This window comes from Mastigoproctus giganteus, chromosome 12, assembly GCF_048544385.1.
Source record: "Mastigoproctus giganteus isolate SK-2022 chromosome 12, ASM4854438v1, whole genome shotgun sequence".
NCBI lineage: Eukaryota > Metazoa > Arthropoda > Arachnida > Uropygi > Thelyphonidae > Mastigoproctus > Mastigoproctus giganteus.
In genome coordinates, this window is record NC_143586.1 from 43,388,379 (window position 1) to 43,416,227 (window position 27,849).

Below are 27,849 nucleotides of genomic sequence, written 5' to 3' on the forward strand. Positions count from 1 at the left end.
TGTGCACTCTATATCATATCACTGATCTATATGGCTAATATCCTGATGGGCTAAGAAGTGGCAACTGAAGTTTAACCTTGACAAATGCAAAGTACTGCATATGGGTAGAAGTAACCCCAGAGAAACATACCAACTGTGTGGTACTACACTTAAGGTGGTAGAAAATGAAAAAGACCTGGGAGTAATTGTGCAGTCAGATATGAAGTTTTCTGAGCAATGCAGACAGGCTGCCAGAGCAGGTCACGGGGTTTTGTCAATGATATATAGGAATTTTGCTAGCAGGGAAAAGGAGGTGATTGTCCCTCTGTATAAGGCAATGGTCAGACCATGCCTTGAGTACTGCGTACAGGTCTGGAGGCCTCATTTTAGGAAGGATGTAGATTTGCTTGAGCGTGTACAGAGAAGGATGTAGATTTGCTTGAGCGTGTACCAAACAGAGAAGGGCAACAAGATTAGTGAGGGGAATGAAGGGATCCTCTTACCAAGAGAGGCTTAAGTTCTGCAAATTGCAGCCATGCCACTACTACTACTACTACTACTATAACATGTATTAAGTACAAATCACAAATTGTATATAATATAAAATTATTATATATCAGTATGATGCAATTTTTTCCTCAAACACAGAAACATAAGGCTTTATAATTCTTAAATATATCAAGTCTTAAAAATAAAATAAGACCTAAGACCTGAAAATTTACCTGGGCTGTTTTTCTTTCCTAATTGTTAGAAGCAGCATGTAGAGAACAAATAAGGATGATATTTTTAAAATGGTTTAATAGGAATATCCAAAACAAAAAAGTCACCTGAATTGATTTGCATAAAAATGATTCATACTAACCTGGTCTTTTTCTTTTGCTTCCTAAAAGGTAGCATGCATACAAAATTAACTATTAATAATACACTGGACAGTTATTGCATTATATCCAACAATTTCTTGAAATTAATTTATGTAATTTTTATAAAATTCTACAACATTATAGTTTCCGTAGTTATAACATGCAAATTAGATGAAATGATAATATGGATAATTTGTTGTTGGTACATTTACAATGTAGAAAGCCTGTCCCAGAATGACTGAAAGTAATTTTTTTACAGGTAGGGAATGATAATAAAAGAAAAGCACTTAGTAGTATTATTATTATTAAGGATGAGAACAGAGCAGTAGTAAGCAGTACCAACCAGACCATTTTAACCGACCTTAGCGTTTTAGCAGTATGACTAGAAAAATTCCCCGATCTGCCATATGTTTTAACTTGATATATCTTGAAACCGTTTTGTGCTCAGTGCAGTGCTCAACATATTATACTTTGAGACATTTCCAAGCTATGCTAAAGCATTTTAAAGTGATTCTTATTATTGCTGAAAGATGGCAGCACACAGAATGTAATCACTGCATTAGTTTTTTTTTTTTTTTCACTCTTAGATACATTACTGAGCTGCAGGAGGTTTGCTGGATTCAGTAGAACCAGCTGATAAGAAATCCTGAGTTCAGCAAACCCACTGATCCAATGTTGGATTTAATCATTTTTGTTTGGAGGAGAAATACAAAAATACAAATTTTTTTTTTTTTTTGCTTGCCAAGTTATTTTTTTCTCAAAATTCCCTAACTGTATAGCAATGATTACCAGAAAGGCACTATTAAGTAGCATACTACTAACATGGTTAACAGAATAGCAAAAAATATTATGCATGGAGTAAATGTGTGAATAGTTTGGTGTGGACATTTAAACTTGTGGCTTATTGCAACTTGTGGCTTATTTACTCATACAGTTAAAAAAAATTTCTGGATTTACTGTTTGTTTGTTTGTTTGTTTGTTATTTGGTTTTTAGGGGCATTAGCAACTAAGACCATATTGCTCCGTGGGGATGTGCAATGGTCATTCCCTGACCTTTCTGCATCCACAGTATTTGGTGGGCACAGGCTCGAACCCCAGTCTAATAAAGAAGCTCCTGACCACCTGGCTATGGAGGCACCAACTCTGGATTTACTAAATGACTGTTTTCTACAGCATCATGTTAGAGAGGTAACAAGAGAAAGCAATACTCTCGATTTGATTATCAACAATGACTCTTCATGCATTAAGAATCTCCAGATAAAGGAACCACTAGGTAGCAGTGTTCATACCATATTGATGTGGAATCTACTTAAAGATATAACCAATATCAAGGGAAAAGAGAAGGGATGGATTTTGGTTTCATAAAAGGTGATTACAATGGTCTTAGACAGTTTTTAAATTATTTTCAGTGAGGCCAACTGATGATGTTACCAATGACAAATTTTAAATAGGAAGCAGTTAGAGAAGTAATGATATATGATACTATGCTTTTTATATCAAATAAGAGATATTGTTCAAGGTTTAGACATAAATGTGTCAGATGAAATGATGAGGCTAGTGTCAGAGAAAAAAAATGCACATGATGATTATAAATTATCAGAGGATAGAAAAACCTACCATAAATATAAACCAGTCAATTCAATCAAGTCAATTAAAGGATTAGGCAAGCCATGACAGATTATGAGAAGTCTTTTGCTGGGAAATGCTAGGAAAAGCAGCAAATAATTCTTTGTGTATAAACACTAAATGAAAAGGGGTGATTCTCATTGGTCCACTAGACATGAAAGGCATGACTATTAATGGTCCTGTTCAGGTTTCTGACACACTGAATAGATATTTTGCATCTAGATTCATGCATGAGGAATTTTTTAGTGATGGGGATACCAGAAGTATATCATATTACAGGGAGCTAAATTATTTTGTGATAACTGATAAGAAAGTGGAGGAGAAACTGCTGAAGTTAAATGTAAATAAGGCACCTAGGGTGGGTAGTATCTATCCAGTTATATTATTAAAGGAGATAGAAAAAGAAGTAAGCAAACTTTAACCATAATTGTGAGAGCATCCTTAGATTCAGAGGAGGTCCCCATGGACTGGAGTTATGCAAATGCATCCCCAGTTCACAAAGGAGCAGATTAAAGGGTAAAATGAGTAATTACAGACCTTTAAGCACTTCTGTTCTTCAAGGGAAAATAATGGAGTCAGTGATTAAAGAAGTATTGCAATATCATCTTGAGAGGAATGAAGTTATAGAGAAATCACAGAATGGATTTGTTAAAGGGAAGGGACCTTGTCTGACCAATCTGATTAGCTGCTATGGTGTAAAAACAAAAGAACTGGACAAACTAATTCTGACATCATATAGTCAGACTTCTGTAAAGTTTCTGACATTGTTCCACATCAAATATAACTGTACAAACTGGAGCAGTGGGACATAAAGAGAAAGTTATTGCTATGGTCAAAGATAAGGTGGAGTGGCAGAAAACATAGGGTGGTTATAAATGGTGCAGGCAGATATGAAGTTTTCTGAGCAGTGCAGACAGTCTGCAAGAGTAGCTCATGGTGTCTTGTCAATGATATACAGGAATTTTTCTAGAAGGAATCAGGAAGTGATTATCCCCTTGTACAAGGCAATGGTCAGGCCACACCTCGAGTATTGTACACAATGTCTGGAGGCCTCATTTTAAGAAAGATGCAGAGTTGCTGAAATGACTACAGAGAAGGGCAACAAGATTAGTGAATGGAACAAAGGGTTGTTCTTACGAAGAAAGGCTTAAGTTTTGCAAATTACAGTGTCTGGAGACTAGGCACCTGCGAGGTGATCTGATTGAGGTGTATAAAGCCTTGAATGGTTTGAGCATGCTCAATACTGATGGGAATCTTCCTCTTGCTCAGAATAATCACCTGAGAGGGCATAAATTCAAACTGAGGAAAGACAGCTGTAGGATAGATGTGCAGAAGTTTGCCTTTAGCCAGTGGGTGGTTGATTGCTGGAACAAACTTCCATCTGTTGTTGTAGAAGTTGATAGCTTAAATAGATTCAAGGCAGAACTAGAAAAAAATTTGGAGTGAGTGGATGGATGAAATGAGAAGGGGTTTTTTTTGTTATTTTTTTTTTTGTTTTTTTTGGCTGATTCTAAATAACCTTGCTTTCTTGCATTGTGTGCCTTTACTAATGCTAATGGGCAATGCTTTTTGTGGATTAATGTTTTTAGTAGAATCCCTCAAGGTTCTGTGCTAGGCCCCTTGCTGTTTTCAATATTTATTAACAATACTGATGAAGTTACTTTGAAATGAAAGTTACTTTCATTTCAAAGCATATGAAAGTTACTTTCTAAGTTTGCATGTGATAGAAAGGTTCCGGGGTGGTTAATGCCATGAATTAATGCCTACTACTGCAACATGATCTAGAAAAATTAGGCAGATGGGCTGAGAAGTGGAAATTGAGGTTTAACATATAAATGCAAGGTACTGTATATAGGCAGTAGTGATCCCAGAATAACATACTAATTGTGTAGTAATACATTCAAGGTGTTGAAGATCAAAAGAGACCTAGGGCCAACCACAGTCTGACATGAAGTTCTCTGAACAGCATACAGGCTGCCAGGACAGCTCATGGGATTCTGATAATGATATACAGGAATTTTACTAGCAGAGACAAGGAAGTGATTATCCTGTTGTATAAGGCACTGATTAGGTCACATTTTGAATACTGCATACAGGTCTTGAAGTCTCATTTTAAGAAGGACATGCCTACAAAACTACACCACTTGCCTACATTTTTGTAGGCAAGTGGTAGATCTGGTGGAATGGGTGCAGAGAAGAATAACAAGATTCATCAAGGACACAAAAGTGTAATGTTACCAAGAAAGACTTCAATTCTACAGTGCTTGAAAGCCAGATACCTGTGAGGAGACCTGATTGAATTGTTTAAGGTCAGTGGATTAAGTTAGATCTGAACTGTGCTTATATTATGTCTGTGCAAGTATGTGTGTTGAAAGGCCAATTATATATAGAGATAACTCACTAGGAGAACCTAGTCCTTCTATCTGAAATCAGTTAAATACAGCCTTAATTGTAAAGGCTTTAAAGAATTCTCAGCTGGGATCCAAATCCAAACTACTCAAATAAGTAAAAAATGGGAAACCCCTATACTGTCACAGAGGACAGTTCTAGTAAGTAAACTGAACAAGTTATATGGCCATTATTAATAGCAAAAGCATTAGCATTTCTATTAGTTGGGTCAGCGCAACTATAAAACTGAAACTAGCAGAAGTTACAAACATTAAAATCATGAATCATATTAAAGACTCTGAGATTCTGAACTACAAACCCAGGGAAGGAGAGATAGAGGCAGACCCTGCAAAGATGGAGAGAAACCGTAACAGGTGACTAAGCCTAATACCAGACAGGAAGAAGAAGGTATTAAAGACTCCTGTGAAATTTGAATTTAGGTAAAATGTGTTTAAAATTAAAACATAAATTTGTTTTAGTATTCTACCTTGTGAAACACAAAAATTCAAATTAAAATCTATAAGAAGGTAAAGCTGTGTTCATGTTATGATTTACAATTATCTCAAACACATTAAAAAATGACTATAATAATGCTATTTTGTTGCTATATTTATTAATGCTTCTTTGTTTAGCAATAAAAATTCCATGTGCAATATTAAATTAGTTCCCACAGAATTATTTTAATAAACGTTCTTACTCAATTTTATGTGCTTCTAGATAGTCCTTAAAAGCATTAATTACATCTTTGGTTGAGAGTAGGACTTCTCCTGAAGCATCTCCCTGCTGGGAATACTTCAACATATATGCTGTCAGTTCAGCAATATCATCACTGCTCTCAATGCCTAATACCTGAAGTAAAAAATGGGCAAACCTTTAAAATTTAACAAAAGGTAGCAAGTAAAAGATAATTAGGATAAATTATCTATTTCTTTAAATACCTTAGTGAGTAAGCACTAAACATATAAAAAAAAGATAAACTGCATTATCAACCCACTGTAGGATGGAAGCCTCCTCAACAATTTATGTTGAGGGAAATGGACCGTAATCTGTCAAGCTGGTCCAGTGCAGGTTGTCAGATTGAATGTATTTAGCAGTCAGAGGCTTGAACCACAGTATACTCAAAAAGCATGTGCTACTGTACTTCTATTCATGACCACTCGGCTATGGAGGCCACCATAACTTGCCTTAAACATATGTTTTCACAGTTTTTATCATTTTAAATTCAACAAAACAAACTGATTTGTGTACCATAAGGATTTTATTTTCAATAACGATAAAGAATAAGTTTAGAGATAACAAAGAAATTTTGGTAAAAGAACGCTGCATTTCTTATTTTATGTTAATGGAACGGAAATTTTATGGTTTATGCTTACCCTATTATTTTATTTTAATTAGTCTTTTTTTTCATGGCAACAGTTAATATTTTATAAAAAATATAATTGCTGTTATACTAATTAATATATTGTTATTACAGAGCACAGTTTGTTTCGGGACACCCTACATTTGTTTAAACTACATTATAATTTTTAATACATCCATGAGTGATTTTCCTGAACATGTATGTGCACCCTTTAGTGAGTTTATTGACAGTGGCACATTACAAGGAGTGAATTCTTTTGTGAATTTTGAAATTTTTTAAAAATTAAAATTTTATATATAAATACTTTTAAATAATTCTTTATATCTATTTATGTATTGTTTGATTCAATTTTATCAACTTTGAGGTTTAAATTCCAAAGAATTTCTTCATTTTGGCTATTATAAGCATAAACTGGACAAGTGAGGTTAATAAGTGCAATCTTCTCCTCAAATTTTCAAAGGTATTTTCATGCTGCCACAATTATAAACTGTTTCTACAATCAGTTGGAAAAACAGATAAGAGACGGCAGAACACTTTGCCCTGGAAAATTTTAAGACAATTCATACATATTAATAACTGCATTATTTGAAACAACCCTCATGAATGGGTTAAACAAATGTTCTGGCTATCCCTATCCAGGGATGTGCACCAATTTACTGACAAGAGGCTCTCTCTTTCTTGAGAATTTTAGCTCAGGGTCATAATCAGTTAAAATATTCTATAAAATTTTATCAAACTAATTTTTTAACAACGATCTCAGATAACCATCCCAAAAATTTAACAAGGGACTAACATGAGTCCCGATCCTACCATGAGCACCCCCCTCCAACACATCCCTGCAAGTATTTCCATCCATACCTGCTGCACTGCTGTCCATAATTCCTTTGCATTCCTGGGTGGAGGATCCAAAGCTAGAACGGACCTCTTCACAACATCCAAAGATGCTCTGCTCCACAGGGTTCATGTCCAGTGAATGGGGAGGCCATTCCATGGTAAAATCTCCAGAATACTCTTCAAACCATATTCTAGTCACCACGGCTCTGTGGAGAGATGCATTGTCCTGCTGGAAGGGCCCATTGCCCTGTGGGTGCACGATGACCACAAAGGGATGCAGATGGTCTCCAAAGATGGACACGTAACCTGGACCGTTCAGAGATGTGCGTAGACGTACCACAGGTCCTAATGCGTACCAGTTGAACATGTCCCAGACCATTATCAACCAATCCACCTGCCTGAACAGTTCCTTGTTGACATGACTGGTGCATAGCTTTGTGTGGTTTCCACCAGATAAGCACCCTCCCATCCACTCGAAATAACTGGAAACAGGATTTATCAAACCAGGAGACCCATTTCCAATCATCCAAGGTCCAGTGCCAATGTTCCTTTGCCCAGTTGAAGCATAGAGTCCTGTGTCGTGATGTTCACAATGGGCCTATGCTGAGTCAGCAGCTCCCATAGCCTATTGAGGCCAATACACTTTTGATACTGTTGAATGGGGATATTACAACTTTTGTACCACCTCCACGATAGTGACCCATGCATCGGGCGCCCATTATCATCCCTCTTTCAAAGTCAATTAACTCATGAAGTTTATCCATACTGGCATCAAATTACCATCTACGTGAATGCAGCGATGCAGTGTACCTATATACCTGCCAAGTGGTGGGTTTGTCCACTAATGAGAGGGGGTGACAGCGTCACTTTGTCCAGGAACCAGGTATCCCATGAATTCTGTGCTTTCAGTGTATTTGGTTAAACAAACCACCTTGAAAAATGTAATTATAATTATCACATAAACAATTGAACTAATACAAAAATAAAGGGAAAAAATTCCTTACATTAAATATAGAATTCAAGGTTAGCAACTGGCGCTGTTTATCTTCTAATGGAGCCATGAGATTCACTAGCCTTTCTTCAATTATGAATCCCTGTATAAATTTAATAAGAGTTTAGAACAAATGAAAAAACAAAACTGTAAATTTGGCAACTAACTTCAAGAGTTCAAAAGAATTTTCATACAAATATGGTGCATCTCAGAATAATACATAATACTTGCAAAAACAAAGCAAATAAATTAGAGGTTTCTACAAAAAAATGTTTATGTTTTAATGTAATTTATATGTTTAAATTTTTAAGCTTTTATTAGAGGCTTCTAGAATAAATGTTTGATATACAGTAGGGTCTCAAAGTACGTGAACTCAACAGTACCCAACTCCACTCACATGCGATTGATCCCCTGATTCATACTTATGTTTGTGACTTGTAGCTATACTTTTCCATTTTATGAAGGCAATTAGTGACACATGGGATGGGAAGGTAAAAAACGAAAGGGGGAAGTTTGATATCACAGCAGATGTGCAGTATCAGCATTTCATTTATGCAAGTAAGAATACTATTTTGCACTAGATGATACTGTATGAATTAATAAGGACAATAATGCGTCTTTAGCCTAAATGTGGCCTACCATAAAAGCACACCCTTTAAGAGTATGGACTCATTTGACTGTACTTTATTTAATTTTTGTGGTTATTATGTTTAAATAAAGTATACAGTCAGGATGCAAACACATACTTATATACATGAAACTCCAACTTATGAAAATTCTCACTTACTCTGAATAGGTTCCAGGAACCTAACCCTCATTGAGCTGTAGTGTGAAATTCAATTTAAAATTCAACTTTAGGCTTTACAAGAAGTTTTTCTTGTTTTAAAGTTTTGGATTTTTAAAGATTTTTGGAGCTTACTTACTTTAACATTACTAATAGTTTGGCAGAAATGTTCACTTTGACTTTTTATAGTTCAACAAAAATTAGGTCAATAAGGAACTTATCAGTTTAATCTATCTTTATTAGCACTTTAATTTCTAGCGGGTGAATTTGATATATGAATTTAAATAGATTCCTCCCAAAATATATTTAAAATCATATATCAGACATATTATTTTAAATTTATCTTTATTAGCACTTTAATTTCTAGTGGGTGAATTTGATATATGAATTTAAATAGATTCCTCCCAAAATATATTTAAAATCATATATCAGACATATGATTTTAAATTTGTGGATGTGAAATAAGGCTGTTCCTTGACAATTACTCAAAATGAGTAAAAGTATGCAGATATGTCATTGTCTTCTCTCTATATAGTTGTATTATAAGTGAATACACTGACAACAAAATAGAAAAAGAGGATTAAAGACTGATTAACTGTTCAGCTGAATGTGATGACCAAATCATAGCATACAGCAGAACAGGTATCTCCATAAATCAAAGGGCTTTCAAACAGAAGCCAGGGTCAGATAACTTTTAAATCTTATGTGTTGTTGTTATTTATATCGCACATTAGCATCTAAGGTCATACTGCACTGTGTGTGTATTATCACATAACATAACACAACACAACACAATATGGCCTTGTAGTTATTAATCTATGGAATTAGGCAAAGTCTTTATATCATGATCATATTGATACAATTTAATCTGTTGCTTATGCATAAATTCTTCACCCAAGTAAGAAAATTTTCACTTACATCATCAGATAACTGTAAATAATAACTTTACTAGAAATTTAAAACAATAAGATATAAAATTGAAATAAATTTTGAGCAATAAAAAGTCTATTTAGCAGAGCGCAGAAGTCATGACCATGGTTGTATCATATTATAGTACTGAAGAAGAATCAGATGAATTTACTATTTTACTATTTTCAAGAACGTAAAAGTTTCTAGAAAATGTAATTATTGTTTCTGTATTATCATATAACAAACCTGACTGATAATGGATGTTAAAAAAAATTTCTGTTTGGTGTAAATCAAATAGAAATCGTTTTTCATAAATGATAATAACTTTGATAAGATATCAAAAATTTCATTATTCTGTTTTTTTTTTAATCAGTTGTCTAGGATAGATTTTGCTAATTTCTATGCCAAGAAGTCATTTTGTTGTTTTGTGGCAAGCTAAAAATACAGTTTACCCAGATCTATGAATTTAATGCAGAGTTTTCAAGCTTTATAATACTGTTACCTCTCCCCAAAGAATGCAATAAATGAATTTGTGTAACCCCCTAATATGATAAATGAATTTATCATAACTTCCACATTCCCATAAATAAAACTAATGATTTCATTTGAGTCATAACTAGGCAAGAAATAAATATACCATTTACTTTTAATAATTAAATTTTAATATGTATATTAAATAAAACAATGATATAAACTTACAATATTATTATTAGCCATATGGTGCAAGGAAGCCTGAGGCTTATGCTGCACCAGCCAAAAAAATTCCCGGGTTACCCTGTGTGTGTGTGTGTGTGTGTGTGTGTGTGTGTGTGTGTGTGTGTGTGTGTGTGTGTGTGTGTGTGTGTGTGTGTGTGTGTGTGTGTGAGAGAGAGAGAGAGAGAGGAATCACCAAGAAACAGAATAATGATGATATCCAGCTCAGGACCCTGGGTGTACCAAGCCCATACTCACCAGATGTGAGCCCCTGGATATATAAAATAAAACTGTTTCAAAAAAAATGCATTTTGTCTGAGGTGAAATTAAAAAAACTTTGTAACCTCACTGCTCATGACCCTCCCCCAAGGGGAGGATCTCAAGGAGTAAGGTTTTGAAGTCCTTTGGACTTCAAAAAGGAATCAGTGAACAGTTACTTGTGAATTTTTTATATGTAGGATATTTCTGATTATTTTCTGTGGCTTGGAGCACTATTTAGAGATTTTTAAATAAATTGCACTTAAGGTAGCAAACAGATTTTCACAGTACATAGGAAAGATATTCTTCTGTAAAAACATTGCAGAGATAATATGTTAGTAAGGCTTCATTTTTCAGTATAAATCTTTAAGAACATTTATAAGAACAGCCTTTTTAGAATTGCAAACAAACGTATAGTATCTGCTAGAAAATGCTAAATAATGTAATGAAATTCATTCAAATTTTACAGGACTAAATATTAACATTATTTAATTAATTCTGAAACTAAAATACTTAAATTTGATTTTAAAAAATCAGTGCTTATTGATACACTTAATACTAATTCTAAAGAGAACAATTTTACTAATCTTCTGCTCTAAAAAGTAAGTTAACACATCTGCTGCATTGACTGCATAAGCATTCAACAGTAGTCTGAGTGCTGTGCTGTAACACATATAAGCATCATGACACAGCACCCAATATGCCATAAGCGGTCAATATACAAGTGACATAAAAGTAAAGGCACATGAAATGAACTGCTTGATTCTGGAAACACAATGATTAAAAAAACTTTGGGCTACTAGCATCAACAATTTTATAATATTTTGTTTAAAGCTAAGTACAGTACACATTTTTATTTGTTTTTTGCTTGTGTTGAGGTTCAACCCAAAAACGTATGTTCGCTTTTATCTAAAAATGCATCATTTATGAATTTTTTGAGTGATGAAGATTTTGGAATATTGTTATTTCTCAACATTCCAAAAATTTTAGCATATTGACTGTAGACTGTACATAGATTCAGTGATTTAACAGTAAATGAGCACAAGGAAAATGTGACCAATTGCTCTATCATCTGACAAAAAACATTTGCATATAAAAGCCAGCTTTCAAACAGAGTTAAAAGTGCAGAAGAAAAAGTGACATGGGAAAAATATTTCTTCTCTTTATTTGTTTATTTATTTTACAAGTACATGAATAATGTTTTTATGCTAACCAATGAGAGAGAACTACTTTTGAATGATAAAACCAGCAGACGATTAAGTGAAATTTGAAGTTATAAAATAGAAAAATCTGTCTTTTTAACATGATTTAGTTCCCCTTTCTCAGAGCTAATTTATCTTTTCAATTAGTTGCCTGCTACTGCACTACTTTCAAATAAATAACACTTCCCAAAAGAAAAGTATTTAAACTAGTGCAATTCACTAAAACAGGGGTAGGAAATCTTTTTAAATGGTGGGCCAAATAAAATGTCTATGACGTACACACTGGCTAAATTTTTTTTTAGCTTTCCACAATTTTTAGGATCATTAAAATGATGTATGATGAAAAAATTGTCATAAGCAGTTTTATGTTATTTATTGTAATATTTAAAGAAGCTCGTACACATAATTGATTTTATTAATAAGAAAAATGAAATATAAATTCAAGATAAAATTGCAAAAATTATTATCATTATCATCATTAGCCATAGGGTACAAGGAAGCCCGAGGCTTTTGCTGCACTAGCAAAAAAAAAAAATTTAACTTACCCTGACAATTATAACACATTGTAATAGGTTTCAATAAATACCTTCATAAAAATAAAATGGTAAATCCTTTCCAAATTACTTACTTTTATCCATCGATTATTCACTGACATTTGCAGTTGAAATGCATGATACACCTGCACTGCAATGACATTCTGCAGAGCCAAAAGTTCAGGAACCACTACTGACTGCATGCAAGTCTATGCCTGCTTACTAGTGTTGCCAGAAGCTTGCTTACTCAAGTTGCTTGCTTACTCGAATCAGATATATGGCACAAAATATAAGCAAGTATAGCTTACTCAAGTCGGATATATGGTATAAATTCAAATGACTCATTAGACGCGGTGCAATCAAAATGTTAAAAACAATTTAATAAATAAAAATTACAATAAACGTAATTTCATGATATATATCCTTCAGCAGGTCATTTATTATACATAGTTTGAAAATGACCGCAGGTCGGATTACACACGCTTGCGGGCTGAAGGTTGCCTTCCCCTGCACTAAAAGATGAATTGGTATTGAGTGAGAGAACTAAGGCCTTGTTAAAATGACACTTATCTTTATTAAAGACTAGAACAGCAATAAAAAATGGAAATATTCACCTCGCCTGCCTTTATTTTTCAATTGCAAACTAAACACCACTTAGCTACAACAATCTTGTAAAGTTGCTACGTCTTACAAATTTGCATTTTCTGGTGTCTACCCATTCTCTTATGAGACGACAATACTGACAAAACAGATATTAAAAAAAGTGATACCTTCTTTTAACTGTCAATTTTATGCAGGTAATATGATTGGCTCAAAAAAAACAAAAAAAAAAAAAACTCATGTCTATTTCAAGATATCTTGCCTAAAATACTAAAAATTCAAGACCTCTAGCTAGACATACTTTTAAAAAATTGTAATTATTATCAATAAGCAACATTTTAAAACAAAAATTCTCCTACCATTTCATCACTGACAAATTCCAAAAGTTTTCTCAGTTCAGATGGTTTCATTACTTGTACTTCTAAGGCTACACCAGCCATATCTTCTATGCTAAAACTTGTTGCAGCCGATGGTTCAGGTGAAGGGGCAATGTCTTCTGAGAAAAACAACTATATTACAAACTTACATAATGCAGTTATCATAGCAGTCAATTCTACATACAAAATGAAAAAACGCTGTATAATATGACTTTTGTCTATGTATCTATCATGCTACAAGAAGATACTGTGATTGATAAACAAAATATTAAAATAATTTATATGTATGTATTTCAGATGTAAAATACTAAATTCATTGTTATGAAGAAACTTTTCTGAACTTTCCTCATAAACCTTCTGATATCTAGAATGTTCTACCTAGGAAAAATGCAAAGACAATTTTTGCAAATAAAGTTTGAAGCTGATCAAGTCCAAAGGGAAAAGTAAATGAAAAATAAATACCAAAAAAGTTTTACTTTTCAGTGTTGCTTAGAGGTACTCTGAATAACAAATATGATAAAATATGATGTATAGTTCAAATAAAATATAATAAAGTTTTGGTTTCTTAAAATTTCAATCCAAGGGCAAGGAGAAAGTTTCATCATGTTGCTTTCTGTTTTTTCATATAGAGCTGGATTATACAGTGGCATTTTCCAATAATTTCATCAATATATAAAAGGGGAAATAAAGCTTTCAAAAGAACTATAAAGGAATTTTTACTCTTATAGTACTAGGTAAAATTTATGCAAATAATTTAAGAGAAGAGGACCAGATATATTGCTGAATGTAATCAGCCAGATTTAAGTTCAAACATACGATGTGAGGATCAAATATTTGCATTAAGACAAATTATAAACAAGTTAGTTAATGTACACAGTGCATTACATTTCAGGCACATTAGCAAATAATAATAATTCATGATTTATAACAAAATAAGTCAACCCATTAATCTGAAAATTTGCTAAAAAGATTCCTAAAATATTCTAAGTAAGCATTTAAATTTTGAAATGGATCACAGCTCCTTTTCCAAATTTACAGTAATATTTCTATATTTTTATATAATATTTCTGTGGAGGAACTGGGGAGGGAATGCTACAAAATCAGAATCAAACTTAGAACCTTCTCAGAGGCCAACAGAATATATGTTGAAGATTTGGTACCAATCTGCATTTTTCTTGTCCATTAATGCAAAAAGATACTTTCATTTATGCCAATTTTTTTGGTGGATGGGAGGGGAAAAAAGGCTGTGAAATTGTAAAGCTTTTCACAGACCAATAATACTGCTGAACATAATGCTGAAAATATGACATCTTTTTCTTCTTATTAAGTAATGTCTAAACATCTGATAAAATTCTTCTATTACAAGTTAGGTAATGTATGCAGCATGTTACATTTCAAGAGCATTCAATTTTTTGTTTAAAATTAACTGATTTTTTTTTTTTTTTTTTTACTTTTCTTTTCTGTGATTAACTGAAGTCAAACGTAAAAAGTCCTGCATTACTTCTTCATGCACTGACTCCATTATTTATGCTGTTTATTACTTCAGAGTTAAAATATACAGAATTCTATTCTATTCTAGTCTATATGCACAAAGAGCATAAGGTTTCATAAGGTAGGTGATCCACAGCACCAAAAAAGTTGAAAAATATTGCTGTAACACAGGATTTATTGCAAAATAAACAATATTCATAATGTATATGTCTGCAGTTCTGTTCAGGCACAATAAGAAGGAAAAATTACAGATACATATACTGAAATGTACTATATGCTGGAATCCTTGTGGATTAACTCAAGCCTTAAAGGAATCTGTAAGGAAGGAATCTTAAAGGAAGGCATTTGGAGAGAAATTTTAACAGCATGGCCTACCCTATTAGGCAGAAAGAATTTATTTTGTAAAGATCAAATACATTTGAACAAAAGTGCCACAAGAGTTTTGTCAACATCATTGAGGACTTAAAGGTTTGGGGGAACTGTTAGTTGTGGGGCCAGGAGTTAAGATGTGCATTTTTCTCATATTGGCCTAAGTAATGCTTGCACACAAGAGATTTTGTTTGTGGCTGCACACCAACACCGGTATAGTAATGTTTCAAATGAATGGGAAGTTAATGTTAGGGAAATAAACTTAAAAAACTTCAAGGGGTGTGTGTGTCAGAGCAGCAAGCTACACAAGAACACTTAGCCTTAACTGTTTATAGTAACATCAGGAGTGTTGCCAATAAAATGAGTGAATCTGAATTTTTAGTGAGGACAGCTAGCAGAAACATGGCATCACCCAGAAAGAGGGTATAATGAATTTCATTATGGTATGTATAACATATTTAGGTAGAATAGGTAACATGGAAAGAAGTGGGGGGGAATCACACTTCTTATCAAAAGCAGCAGTCTGAGCACAATAAAATATTTCCCAGGTTCTGAACTTAATATGCCAGCACAGAATCTGTGTAAGGTAGTTGAAGCAAAGATAGTAGAAATGGTAGGGTACAGACCAGAAATCTGTGATGCGTGTGATGACAGTCTCTAAATGAGATGAAATGGGCAAGAAGGTGTGAATGTCTTATCATAGATGATTTCAATTTTCTCCTTACTGATTGGAGTAAGTGAGAGGGGAACTCACTAGGGGGAAAAATTTTTAAATAAACTATATTATTATCATTTGTATCTTCATATTAGAGAACATACTAGGGGCAAGAATATTCTAGATTGATCATCACCTACCAACCAGATAAAATTATGCGAATAACAGTATAGATACCATTAGCAGGAAGTGATCACACAGTTCTAAGTTAGAAGATAAAGGAAATGCAGCAATTAAATACATGAGTTTTAATATCAGAAAAGGGGACTATGGCAGTTTAAGATGGTACATGGCCTCTATAAAGTGTGAATACTTCAGAATAATGAAATATATTTAAAAAAATGGTCACAGAAGCTGTGAAAGCATATATATCATTAAGAAATTACAGCATGAGCAGGATGAATGTGAATGAATAGAGAGCTGGCCAGGCTAATGCAGCAGAAAAAGACTAAATGAGAAAGTTACAAAGTTATGAAAAGTACTGCAGCTTATAACAGCTACAAGCTGATCTGTAATGGTAACACAGGAAAGGTGCAGCTGGCAAAGACTGACTATGATAAAATAAATCACTGGCTAAGATAGCAAAGAAAAAAGACAAGAAGTTTTTCATATATATGAACACAAAGAAGAAAACAAATTGGACTGGATTCTTGCATAACGGGTGTGGAAAAGGCTTAGATAATGGACCTGATGTTGCTGATGAACTGAGCAGGCACTTTGCATCAATTTTTACAGATGGAAGGCCCTTCACAGTAAGAAGAGACTGTGTAAGCATGAAATCAGTGATACTGAAATTACAGAAGACTGTTTATTTGAAAAACTTTCCAATCTAAAAGCAAATAAGGTTCCCAGAGTTGACAGCAAATACCCAGTAATTTTAAGTGAGGCAATAAGAGTCCATTAAACTATTAAGTAAAGTATGAGGGCATCACTCAACTTGGGAGAAATTCCTTCGGATTGAATAAGTACCAGTGTGTAGGCAATTCATGCAGGCAGTTATAAGTGAAATGGATAACTACGAACCAGTCACTCTGACATCAGTGGTAGGGAACATTATAGAGGTAATGATAACAATGAAATACAGAGACATTTAGATAGAAATTAAATTTTGAAGAATATACAATTTTGTTTTGTTAAGAGAAATCATGTTTAAATTATGTTTGACTAGTTTGTTTTGTCCAAAATCTCTGCAATCAGTGAAGAATATCTATAGTTAAAAAAAAAATCGAGGATCCTCAAAACATTTCCTGATCCCTTTGTAACTACCAATCAGCTGCTGGCTGTAACCAACTTTCTGTCCACAAGTTCTGTAAGAAAATGGTATTTAAAAATGCAAATTGGAAAGTAATAAGGAAAAGAAGAAAAAATGAAAAGTAAATTAAAAATATATAGCAAAAATTAAGAAGTATAAATGAAGTATAACAGAAAAAAAATAAAATTCTAATAAAATTCTGCTTTGCTATATCAGAAGTGAGCATCTTTAAGGTAGACTGGATGGCAAGCAAGAATTTTTGACTGCTTTGTTTTGATTAGCAATGTCTACATCTTATTCATTTAGTCAAATGCAAAAACAAAACAAAATGCAATAAAATGAAAACTTTGGAAATATAAATAAAATAGGACACTTTATCCACAGAATATCACTGATTCTAAATTAAAGAAGTTCCACTTCTTACACAGAGACTTACATCTTATTTTATTATTATTTCCTTATATAAGTTGCCCTGTAAGTCAAAACTACAAAATAAATTAACATGGTATGTGCTTTACCAGGCGTTAATGATTCAAATGCATGCTGAACTAATTGCATTGCAGAAGATTCTCTTCTTGTTGTAGAATCAAAGCTCTCTTCATCTGGTTCACCAAATGGAGCACTAAAAAAGTTGGAAATAAAATCAGTTATAAAAGACGTTGCAAGCTTTATTCAAATGTGCATAAAAATATAAATATAACCATGTATAATCAAATATATAGGACTTTCAATATCAAGTAACTACAGTGAAATATCAGTATAATGAATTCATAAGGGCAAACAAAGTATATTTGCCATAATGAAATTTTGTTACAGTGAAATGCAGCAAGAAAAAGATATGTCAAGAACACTAAGCTACATGTTATAGATTTTATTTACACCTTTGATGTCTAAGTCTTTATAAACTTTCTCATTTTATAATAAGCTCTCATTTTATATGCTATGTTCAACAGGTATATAAGTTTTAACAAGACTTAGGCATCAAAGATGTAAATAATATCATTTATAGCAGTGTTTCTCGACTGGTGTTCCATGAGTACTCGTAACTTGGATTCCATGCTGAAGAATAAATCTTTACACAATTCATTTACAAGTATTGTCTGTGTAAATATGAGTGAAATCTTAGTTCATTTTCTTATCATTTTTTAACTAATGTAAAAAACCATGCACAAATATGCTCCGGTATTCCACAGTCTACTAAAGGGTGAGGAACATTGGTTTACAGAATATCTTGTCAAGAATACTGTGACACTATTTATATCAGGAATACATAATCTAAATTTGGAATGGAGACCACCTCAGGAATGCAAACTTATTACCATAAAAACAGTATTAAAAACAACTTGTTATAGAAGGAGCTTTCAACTCACAAAATATAATCCAGAAATTAATAGATTAGATATCATATTGATCACACATTCAGATTTAAAATTAAGCTTTTTTGAATCACTAGTTATTTCATGGCTTAGACAAAAGTAAAAATCCAATTACTGATCAATTTTTCAAAAATACAGAAATTAGAATGAATCTCTTTTAGTCACAGAATTAAATAATGATGTCTATAAAAATAAGCAATTATCCAACATTCATTATGTAATTTAAATTAACCTCTACAATTATTTAGGTATAGTCAGCATAAGGACAGGAATCAGAAAGTGCTTTATTCAAGCTTCTGATTTTTTTATTTTTATTTTTAGTGTTTTGATCATTTTTAGAAGAATATATCCATCCACCATGTAATGGTGCACCTTCATTGAGGAGAGTATGTTTTTAGTTCTTAATTTTAAGTTCTTTACTTTCCTGCATCAAACAAAGAGAAACTGTTGGTGAATTTTGTAAAGCATATAAAGTGTTGGCCTCTATTAAGATTATATTCAAATAAATAAATAAACCCACAAAAGACTGGCAGACAGATAAGGCTGGGGAGGAAAGTTGTTGTTGTTTGGTTTTTAGGAGCACTAGCAACTAAGGCCATATTGCTCTGGGGATATGCAGTGGTCATTCCCTGACCTTTCTGCACCTCCGTATTTGGTGGTCACGGGCTCGAACCCCAGTCTAATCAAGAAGCGTGTGCTTTGCACTGCCGCTCCTGCCCACCTGGCTATGGAGGTGCCTGGGGAGGAAGGGATCAAATAACCATACATTATAGCACTATACCATGGCCTTCAACAGCAGATATGAAGAGGCTTTAAACCTAGGAGACGAGGGCAAAGAACAAAACACCTTATGTGAGCAAACTGATGTGACAGCAGAGGCTTATTTGAAATCATTTGATTGTTCTCTGTTTTCTGGACTTCATGGAAAGTTGTATGCCAAGGAAGTTTCCAGGTTCAATTTCCTGGCTGTGAGAGGAAACAGACAGAGATTGATTGGTTGATTGTGGCTTGATTTTAGAAGCTTGTTTTGCATTCACTGAGACCTTCTTGAACCAACAGTGGAAGGGCTGGTGCCACTGGATGTCTGGTAAGCTGTTGCTGTCATGGAAAATCTATCTCAATTCTAGATAGACTGAGACAGTCTATTTAGAATTCCACCTGATTGCAGTAGGAAATCACTGCAATCTCTTAGTGCAAGCAGAAGGAATTCTAGATATAGGAGGAAGTGATGAGGGAAGGAGAAAAAGAGAACAGGACAGACTGCCAAATTCCCCCTACTGACCATAATCACAGCAAATTCAAGAAAACAACAGCCAACCAGATATCCACTGGTACTGACTCTTCTGATGTTGGTCTGAAATCAAATACAAAATAAGCTTTCAAGACAATCCAAAATTGGTCAATCTCTATCAAAAGCTGTCATAATTTCCTTCCCTAAAATTAAAGCCCATCATTTTTTTTGGATGGTATTTTATTTCATTTATTTTATTAATTAATCTCCATCAACATTCTCTTTTATTTGGCCTTTCTTGTATTGATTTCAGAAGTGGTACTCACCATGCAATAAATTCAGCTTCATACATCATGCAGAGTGGTACTTTATTTTAAAACATTCAGTTTCATGTAACCTGCATATAGAAGAATGCTCTTCAATATTATATTCTTTGTTTCTATCAAGGTAATATTTAGTTTGGAAGTGTAACACCACCCTGAAATTCTTATTGAATAAACCATGCCAGGGAAGCAGCTACATAATCACATGAAGAAAATTATAATGAATGTTTAAGGCAAATTAGTAGAACTATCTTGAGAAGTGATTTCATGAAATTGTTGAATTAACCAAATTTAGTGACATCTCAATAGCTTCAGTGTACAGTGAGGAAAGAACTCAAAGCAAACTGACTTATTAACAACATCAGGGAATCTGTCAAAACAAGTTATCATTATTGATCAGCTAACAAGGCAGACTACTGTATGATTACACAAAATCAACAATAGGTAAAAAAAATCCATGCCCTTTAGTAATAAATATCCTATTATAAATTGCTTGTTGAAAATGATTATTGTTTGTCATTTCACTAGAAAGTCAGGCATTATAAGAGAAGTATGCAATTTTGAAACTGTCAACTCATTAAGGTAAACTATACAATTTTTATTGTTATTTTTTAACTTAAGTATGAGTTAAATGCTAAGTTTTCATTATTTCTGCAGTCACTATAACCAAGTATTATAATAGTTAAATGACTTATGCATCTGCAAATGTTTCCGAGTCTCAGTACATAAAACAACTATAGCAAAACAATAAAACATTGCTCTGCTTTAAATAACCATATAAAAGTAAACACTTAAACAAGCAATCAATATTTAGGGGATCACTGATGTGTAATAAAGATAATGTTAACAGGAGAGACTGCTTCTACAGGGATGGGATACACTTAAATGAAAGGGTGCAAGAATATTTGCTGATGCTATTGAGGCAGTGTTAGGTGGGTTGGAAAACTGCTAGCTTGGGGGGATACAAGGATAAATAGATTAACAGTAGCCACTGGTAGAGGTGAAAGTGATTCTTGCACTGCTTCTATTGGAATGACCAGCAGCCTGGAAAACAAGATGCAGGGTATATCAGAGACTGCTGGGAGTCATTGCGGTACAAGTAAACACATGGGTTGTGTTAGCATTACCATTAGCATTAGTAGAGGCATTTGATGCAAGAAAGCAAGCTTATGCAGCATCAGCCAAAAAAAAAAAAAAAAAAAAAAACCCACTTCCACTTCACCCCTCTGTTCGTTCAAAATACCTGTCCAGCTGAGCCTTAAACTTATTTAGGCTATCAACCTCCACCACAAGGGATGGCAGTCTGTTCCACCAACCAACCACCCGCTGGCTAAAGGCAAATTTCCGCACGTCTATCCTACATCTGTCTTTCCTCAATTTGAATTTATGCCCTCTCAGGTGATTTTTCTGAGCTAGAGGAAGAATCCCATCAGCATTGAGCATGCTTAAACCATTCAAGGCTTTATACACCTCTATCAGATCACCTCGCTGGTGCCTAGTCTCCAGACACTGTAATTTGCAAAACGTAAGCCTTTCTTCGTAAGAGCAACCCTTTGTTCTATTCACTAATCTTGTTGCCCTTCTCTGTACTCGTTCCAGCAGCTCTAAAACAAGCATCCTTCTTGAAATGAGGCCTCCAGACCTGTATACAGTACTCTAGGTGTGGCCTGACCATTGCCTTATACAATGGAATAATCACCTCCTTATCCCTGCTGGAAACATTCCTGTATATCATTGACAATACTCCATGAGCTACTCTTGCAGCCCGTCTGCACTGCTCAGAGAACTTCATATCTGCCTGCACAATCACCCCCAAGTCCCTTTCATTCTCTACCACTGTCAGTGTAGTACCACAGAGTTGATACGTTGCTCTGGGGTTGCTTTTTCCCATGTGTAGTACTTTGCATTTGTCAATGTTAAACTTCATTTGCCACCTCTCAGCCCATCTGCTCAACCTTTCCAGATCCTGTTGCAGCAGCATAGTGTCAGTAGTGTCCTTGACAACCCTGCCAACCTTTGTATCATCTGCAAACTTGGACATTAAGCTTGATATACCATCATCAATATCAATTATAAATACAGAAAACAATAATGGACCCAACACTGAGCCCTGAGGGACTCCACTAATAACATTAGTCCACGATGAGCAGTGTCCATTGATTACCACTCTCTTGTCTTCTCCCCCTCAACCACCCCTTTATCCATAGCAGCAATTTGCCTCCAATGTCACACTGCTCCAATTTGTGTAGCAGTCTTCCATGTGCAACAGTATCAAAAGCCTTTCTAAGATCCAAGTATATAATATCAAAGTTATTCCCTGCATCCAGTTCTTTTGTGACTGCATCATAGTATCCAATCAAGTTGGTCAGGCAAGACTTCCCCTTAACAAAACCATGCTGTGTTTGAGCTATAACTGAAGTCTTGCCTAAATGATCCTGCAGTGCTTCTTTAACCAGTGCCTCCATTAATTTTCCTGGAACAGAAGTTAAGCTCACAGGTCTATAATTACTTGTGTCAGCCTTTGATCCTCCTTTGTGAATTGGGGTCACATTTGCACATTTCCAGTCTGAGTCCAAGGAAACTCTCATAATTATGGCTAAGGGTTTGCTTACTTCCTTTGCTGCCTCCTTTAATATAACTGGATAGATCCCATCCACCCTGGGTGCCTTTCTTGTGTTTATCTTCAACAGTTTCTCCTCCACTTTACTCCCAGTTATTTCAAGATTCTGTAGCTTACTGCTAGAGTTGAATACACCTCTGGCATTCCCCTTGCTGAATAACTCCTCATGTGTGAATGTCGATGCAAAATATTCATTTAGTTTGTTAGCTACCTGAGCAGGATCATCAACAGTTGACCCATCAATATCAAGTGGACCAATCTGATTCATCCCCTTCCTTCTAGAGTTTACATAAGTAAAGAACTCTTTGCTGTTTTTCTTTGCATCCCTTGCCAAGGATTTCTCGTAATCTGCCTTCGCCTGCCTAACCTCCTTTGTAACTTGGTTGCATATCAACTTGTATCTATCATAGGCTTCTGTGTCATGTGTTAATTTGTAAGTATCCCATGCATTTTTCTTCTCTGCCATATGCCTCATTAGTTCATCTGACATCCATTTTGGCCTAAACCTTGAACAATATTTCTTAGTTGGTATGTAAAGCCTAGAAGCTTCCAAGATAAGTTCTTTGAATGCTTCCCATTTTGAATTTGCTGTTGGTAACATCATCAGTTGGTCCCACTGTATAGAATTTAAATACTGTCTCAGTCCATCGTAGTCGCCTTTACGGAAGCAATAACCCTTCCCTTTACCCCTAATGGTAGTTACCTCTTTCAGTAAATCCCACTTCAGCACACTGTGATCACTGCCACCTAGTGGTTCATTTATCTGCAGATTCTTAATGCATGAAGAATCACTGCTGATAATCAAATCAAGAGTATTACTCCCTCTAGTTGCCTCCCGAACATGCTGATGTAGAAAACAATCATCCAATAAATCCACAAAAGCCCTGCTAGTGTGTGAGTAACCAGCCCCCAAATTCCAGTCAATATCTGGGAAATTAAAATCTCCCATTATAAGACTCTCTGATTTACTGGCCCACTCTATTTCCCTGTACAGTTCCTTATTATACTCATCAGAGTCATTAGGCCTATAGCACACTCCTACTCTCAATTTTGATCTCCCAATGCTTATGTCACACCAAACTGACTCAACACTGCACTGTCCAGCGATGTCGACTGGCTTCACTTCCTTGGTTTTTATGTGTTTCTTAACTAATAGCATAACCCCTCCCCCCTTCCTATCCTGTCTATCCTTTCTGTAGACGTTGTACTCCCCAAATTGCATTTCTGCATCCCTTATATCTGTGTGACACCACGTCTCTGATATCCCAACAATATCTGCCTTTGATGTTTTGAGCAATACCTCAAATTCATCAAATTTATTTACTAAACTCCTAGCATTGGTGTACACGCAAGTATACCTGCACCTGTTTCTATTCTTAGCTACCCTAACACAACCCATGTGTTTACTTGTACCGCAATGGCTCCCAGCAGTCTCTGAAATACCATGCATCTTGTTTTTCAGGCTTCTGCTCATTCTAATAGAAGCAGTGCAAAAATCTCTTTCACCTCTGCCAGTGGCTACTGTCAATCTATTGGTCTTTGTCTCCCCCCAAGCTAGCAGTTTTCCGACCCACCTAACACTGCCTCGATAGCATCAGCAAATATTCTTGCACCCTTTCTATTTAAGTGTATCCCATCCCTGTAGAAGCAATCTCTCCTGTTAACAAGTACAGTCCAGGCTGAAAAAAATTCTACCCCTTGAGCCTTGCACAATCTTTCCAGGGCCGAATTGATCGACAAGGCTCTCATCATATACTCCCTCCTATCGTGTCTGGGCAGAATTGCAGACACTTTCAAATTCAACCCTAATTCTCGGCTTTTGTTCAACAGTGATATGTAGGTAAGAATAGGAACAGGTGCATGTATACTTGCATGTACACCAATGCTAGGAATTTGGTAAATAAATTTGATGAATATGAGGTATTGCTCAAAACATCAAAGACAGATATTGTTGGGATATCAGAGACATGGTGTAACACAGATATAAGGAATGCAGAACTGCAATTTGGGGAGTACAATGTGTACAGAAAGGATAGATGGGATAGGAAGGGAGGAGGGGTTATGCTATTAGTTAAGAAACACATAAAATCAAAGGAAGTGAAGCCTGTCAGCATCGCTGGATAGTGCAGTGTCGAGTCAGTTTGGTATGACATAAGCATTGGGAGATCAAAATTGAGAGTAGGAGTGTGCTATAGGCCTAATGACTCTGAGGAGTATAATAAGAAACTGTATAGGGAAATAGAGTGGGCCAGTAAATCAGAGAGTCTTATAATGGGGGATTTTAATTTCCCAGATATTGATTGGAATTTGTGGGTTGGTCACTCACATACCAGCAAGGCTTTTGTGGATTTATTGGATGATTGGTTTCTACATCAGCATGTTAGGGAGGCAATTAGAGGGAGTAATACTCTTGATCTGATTATCAGTAGCGATTCTTTATGCATTAAGAATCTGGAGATAAAGGAACCACTAGGTGGCAATGATCACAGTGTGCTGAAGTGGGATTTACTCAAAGAGGTAACTACCATCAGGGATAAAGGGAAGAATTTTTGCTTTCATAAAGGCAACTACAATGGTCTGAGACAGTATTTAAATTCTATACAGTGGGACCAACTGATTATGTTACCAACGGCAAATTCAAAATGGGAAGCATTCAAAGAACTTATCTTGGAAGCTACTAGGCTTTACATACCAACTAAGAAATATTGTTCAAGGTTTAGGCCTAAATGGATGTCAGATGAACTAATGAGACATATGGCAGAGAAGAAAAATGCATGGGATACATATAAATTAATGGGTGACATGGAAGTCTATGATAGATATAAGCTGGTCTGTAACCAAGTCACAGAGGAGATTAGGCAGGCAAAGGCATATGAGAAATCCTTGACAAAGAATGCAAAGAAAAACAGCAAAGAGTTCTCACTTATGTGAACTCTAGAAGGAAGGGGATGAATCAGGTTGGTCCACTGAATATTGATGGTTCAACAGTTGATGATCCTGTTCAGATGGCTAACAAACTAAATGAGTATTTTGCATCTACATTCACACATGAGGAGTTAATCAGGAAGGGGAATGCCAGAGGTAAAGTAAACTCTAGCAGTGAGCTAGATAATTTTGTAATAACTGAGAGGAAAGTGGAGGAGAAACATAAAAAAGGCACCTGGGGTGGATGGGATCTATCCAGTTATATTAAAGGAGGCAGCAAAGGAAGTAAGAAAACCCTTAGCCATAATTGTGAGAGCTTCTTTGGACTCAGGGGAGGTATCCATAGACAGGAGATGTGCAAATGTGACCCCAATTCACAAAGGAGGATCAAAGGCTGACACAAGTAATTATAGACGTGTGAGTTTAACTTCAGTTCCAGGAAAATTAATGGAGGCACTGGTTAAAGAAGCACTGCAGGATCATCTAGACAAGACTTCAGTTATAGCTTGGACACAGCATGGTTTTGTTAAGGGAAAGTCTTGCCTCATCAATTTGATTGGATACTATGATGCAGTCACAACAGAACTGGATGCAGGGAATAACTTTGATATTATATATTTGAATCTTAGAAAGGCTTTTGATACTGTTGCACATGGAAGACTGCTGCACAAATTGGAGCAGTGTGGCATTGGAGGCAAATTGTGCTATGGATAAATGGGTGGTTGAAGGGGAGAAAACAGAGATTGGTAATCAATGGACACTGCTCATCGTGGACTAATGTTATTAGTGGAGTCCCTCAGGGTTCAGTGTTGGGTCCAGTGTTGTTTTCTGTAATTATAAATGATATTGATGATGGTATATCAAGCTTAATGTCCAAGTTTGCAGACGATACAAAGGTTGGCAGGGTAGTTAAGGACACTACTGACGCTATGCTGCTGCAATAGGATCTGGAAAGGTTGAGCAGATGGCCTGAGAGGTGGCAAATGAAGTTTAACATTGACAAATGTAAAGTACTGCACATGGGAAACAGTAACCCCAGAGCAATGTATCAACCCTGTGGTACTACACTGACAGTGGTAGAGAATGAAAAGGACCTGGAGGTAATTGTGCAGGCAGATATGAAGTTTTCTGAGCAGTGCAGTGCAGAAGTTTTCTGAGCATTCACAAGACACCATGAGCTACTCTGCAAGAGTAGCTCATGGTGTCTTGTGAATGATATACAGGAATTTTTCTAGCAGGGATAAAGAGGTGATTATTCCCTTGTATAAGGCAATGGTCAGGACACACCTTGAGTACTGTATACAGGTCTGGAGGCCTCATTTCATGAAGGATGTAGAGCTGCTGGAACGAGTACAGAGAAGGGCAACAAGATTAGTGAATGAAACAAAGGGTTGCTCTTTCAAAGAAAGGCTTAAGTTTTGCAAATTACAGTGTCTGGAGACTAGGCACCGGCGAGGTGATCTGATAGAGTTGTATAAAGCCTTGAATGGTTTGAGCATGCTCAATGCCGATGGGATTCTTCCTCTTGCTCAGAATAATCACCTGAGAGGGCATAAATTCAAATTGAGGAAAGATAGATGTAGGATAGATGTGCAGAAATTTGCCTTCAGCCAGCGGGTAGTTGGTTGGTGGAACAGACTTCCATCCCTTGTTGTGGAAGTTGATAGCATAAATAAATTTAAGGTTCAGCTGGACAGGTATTTCGAACGAACAGAGGGTTGAAATGGGAGTTTGGTTTTTTTTTTTTTTTTTTGGCTGATGCTGCATAAGCTTGCTTTCTTGCATCATAAGCCTCTACTAATGCTAATGCTAATGTAAATCAACAAAGGCATCGACACATAGTATACATTCATTTAAAGACTGAACATTTTCAACATACAGACTTGCAGGTTCCCAAAGGTGATTTAAAATTTCTTCAAAAATCATTTTATCCATATCCATTATTTTCTGTACCATCTCTTTAACTTCATTTTCCTTTAGCTTCCAAACAGAATTATATTTCTCTGCACCTACTACATGGAATTGGCTGAAAAAAAAATAATAATAAAATTTTAAAAAAATAATAAAATAATAATAATAATAATGATAATGAAGGATTACTTTGAGAAAAACACAGCACCATTCCACCAGGCCATAAGGAAGATAGATAAGTA

At 35.1% G+C, this 27,849-nt stretch overlaps 1 protein-coding gene across 1 annotated transcript in view; it reads right to left on the minus strand.

Annotated features, from left to right (window-relative positions):
- Positions 1 to 27,849, minus strand: part of LOC150076975 (dynein regulatory complex protein 1) — a 114,271-nt gene that overhangs the window by 10,610 nt on the left and 75,812 nt on the right. Inside the window, exons 12-18 of the mRNA XM_090385746.1 lie at positions 27,576 to 27,722; positions 17,740 to 17,843; positions 13,377 to 13,513; positions 8,052 to 8,141; positions 5,551 to 5,702; positions 842 to 862; positions 702 to 719 (exon numbers count right to left, since the gene is read on the minus strand). Of these exons, the coding sequence (XP_090241872.1) occupies positions 702 to 719; positions 842 to 862; positions 5,551 to 5,702; positions 8,052 to 8,141; positions 13,377 to 13,513; positions 17,740 to 17,843; positions 27,576 to 27,722 (669 nt within the window). The remainder of the gene's footprint in view (positions 1 to 701; positions 720 to 841; positions 863 to 5,550; positions 5,703 to 8,051; positions 8,142 to 13,376; positions 13,514 to 17,739; positions 17,844 to 27,575; positions 27,723 to 27,849) is intronic.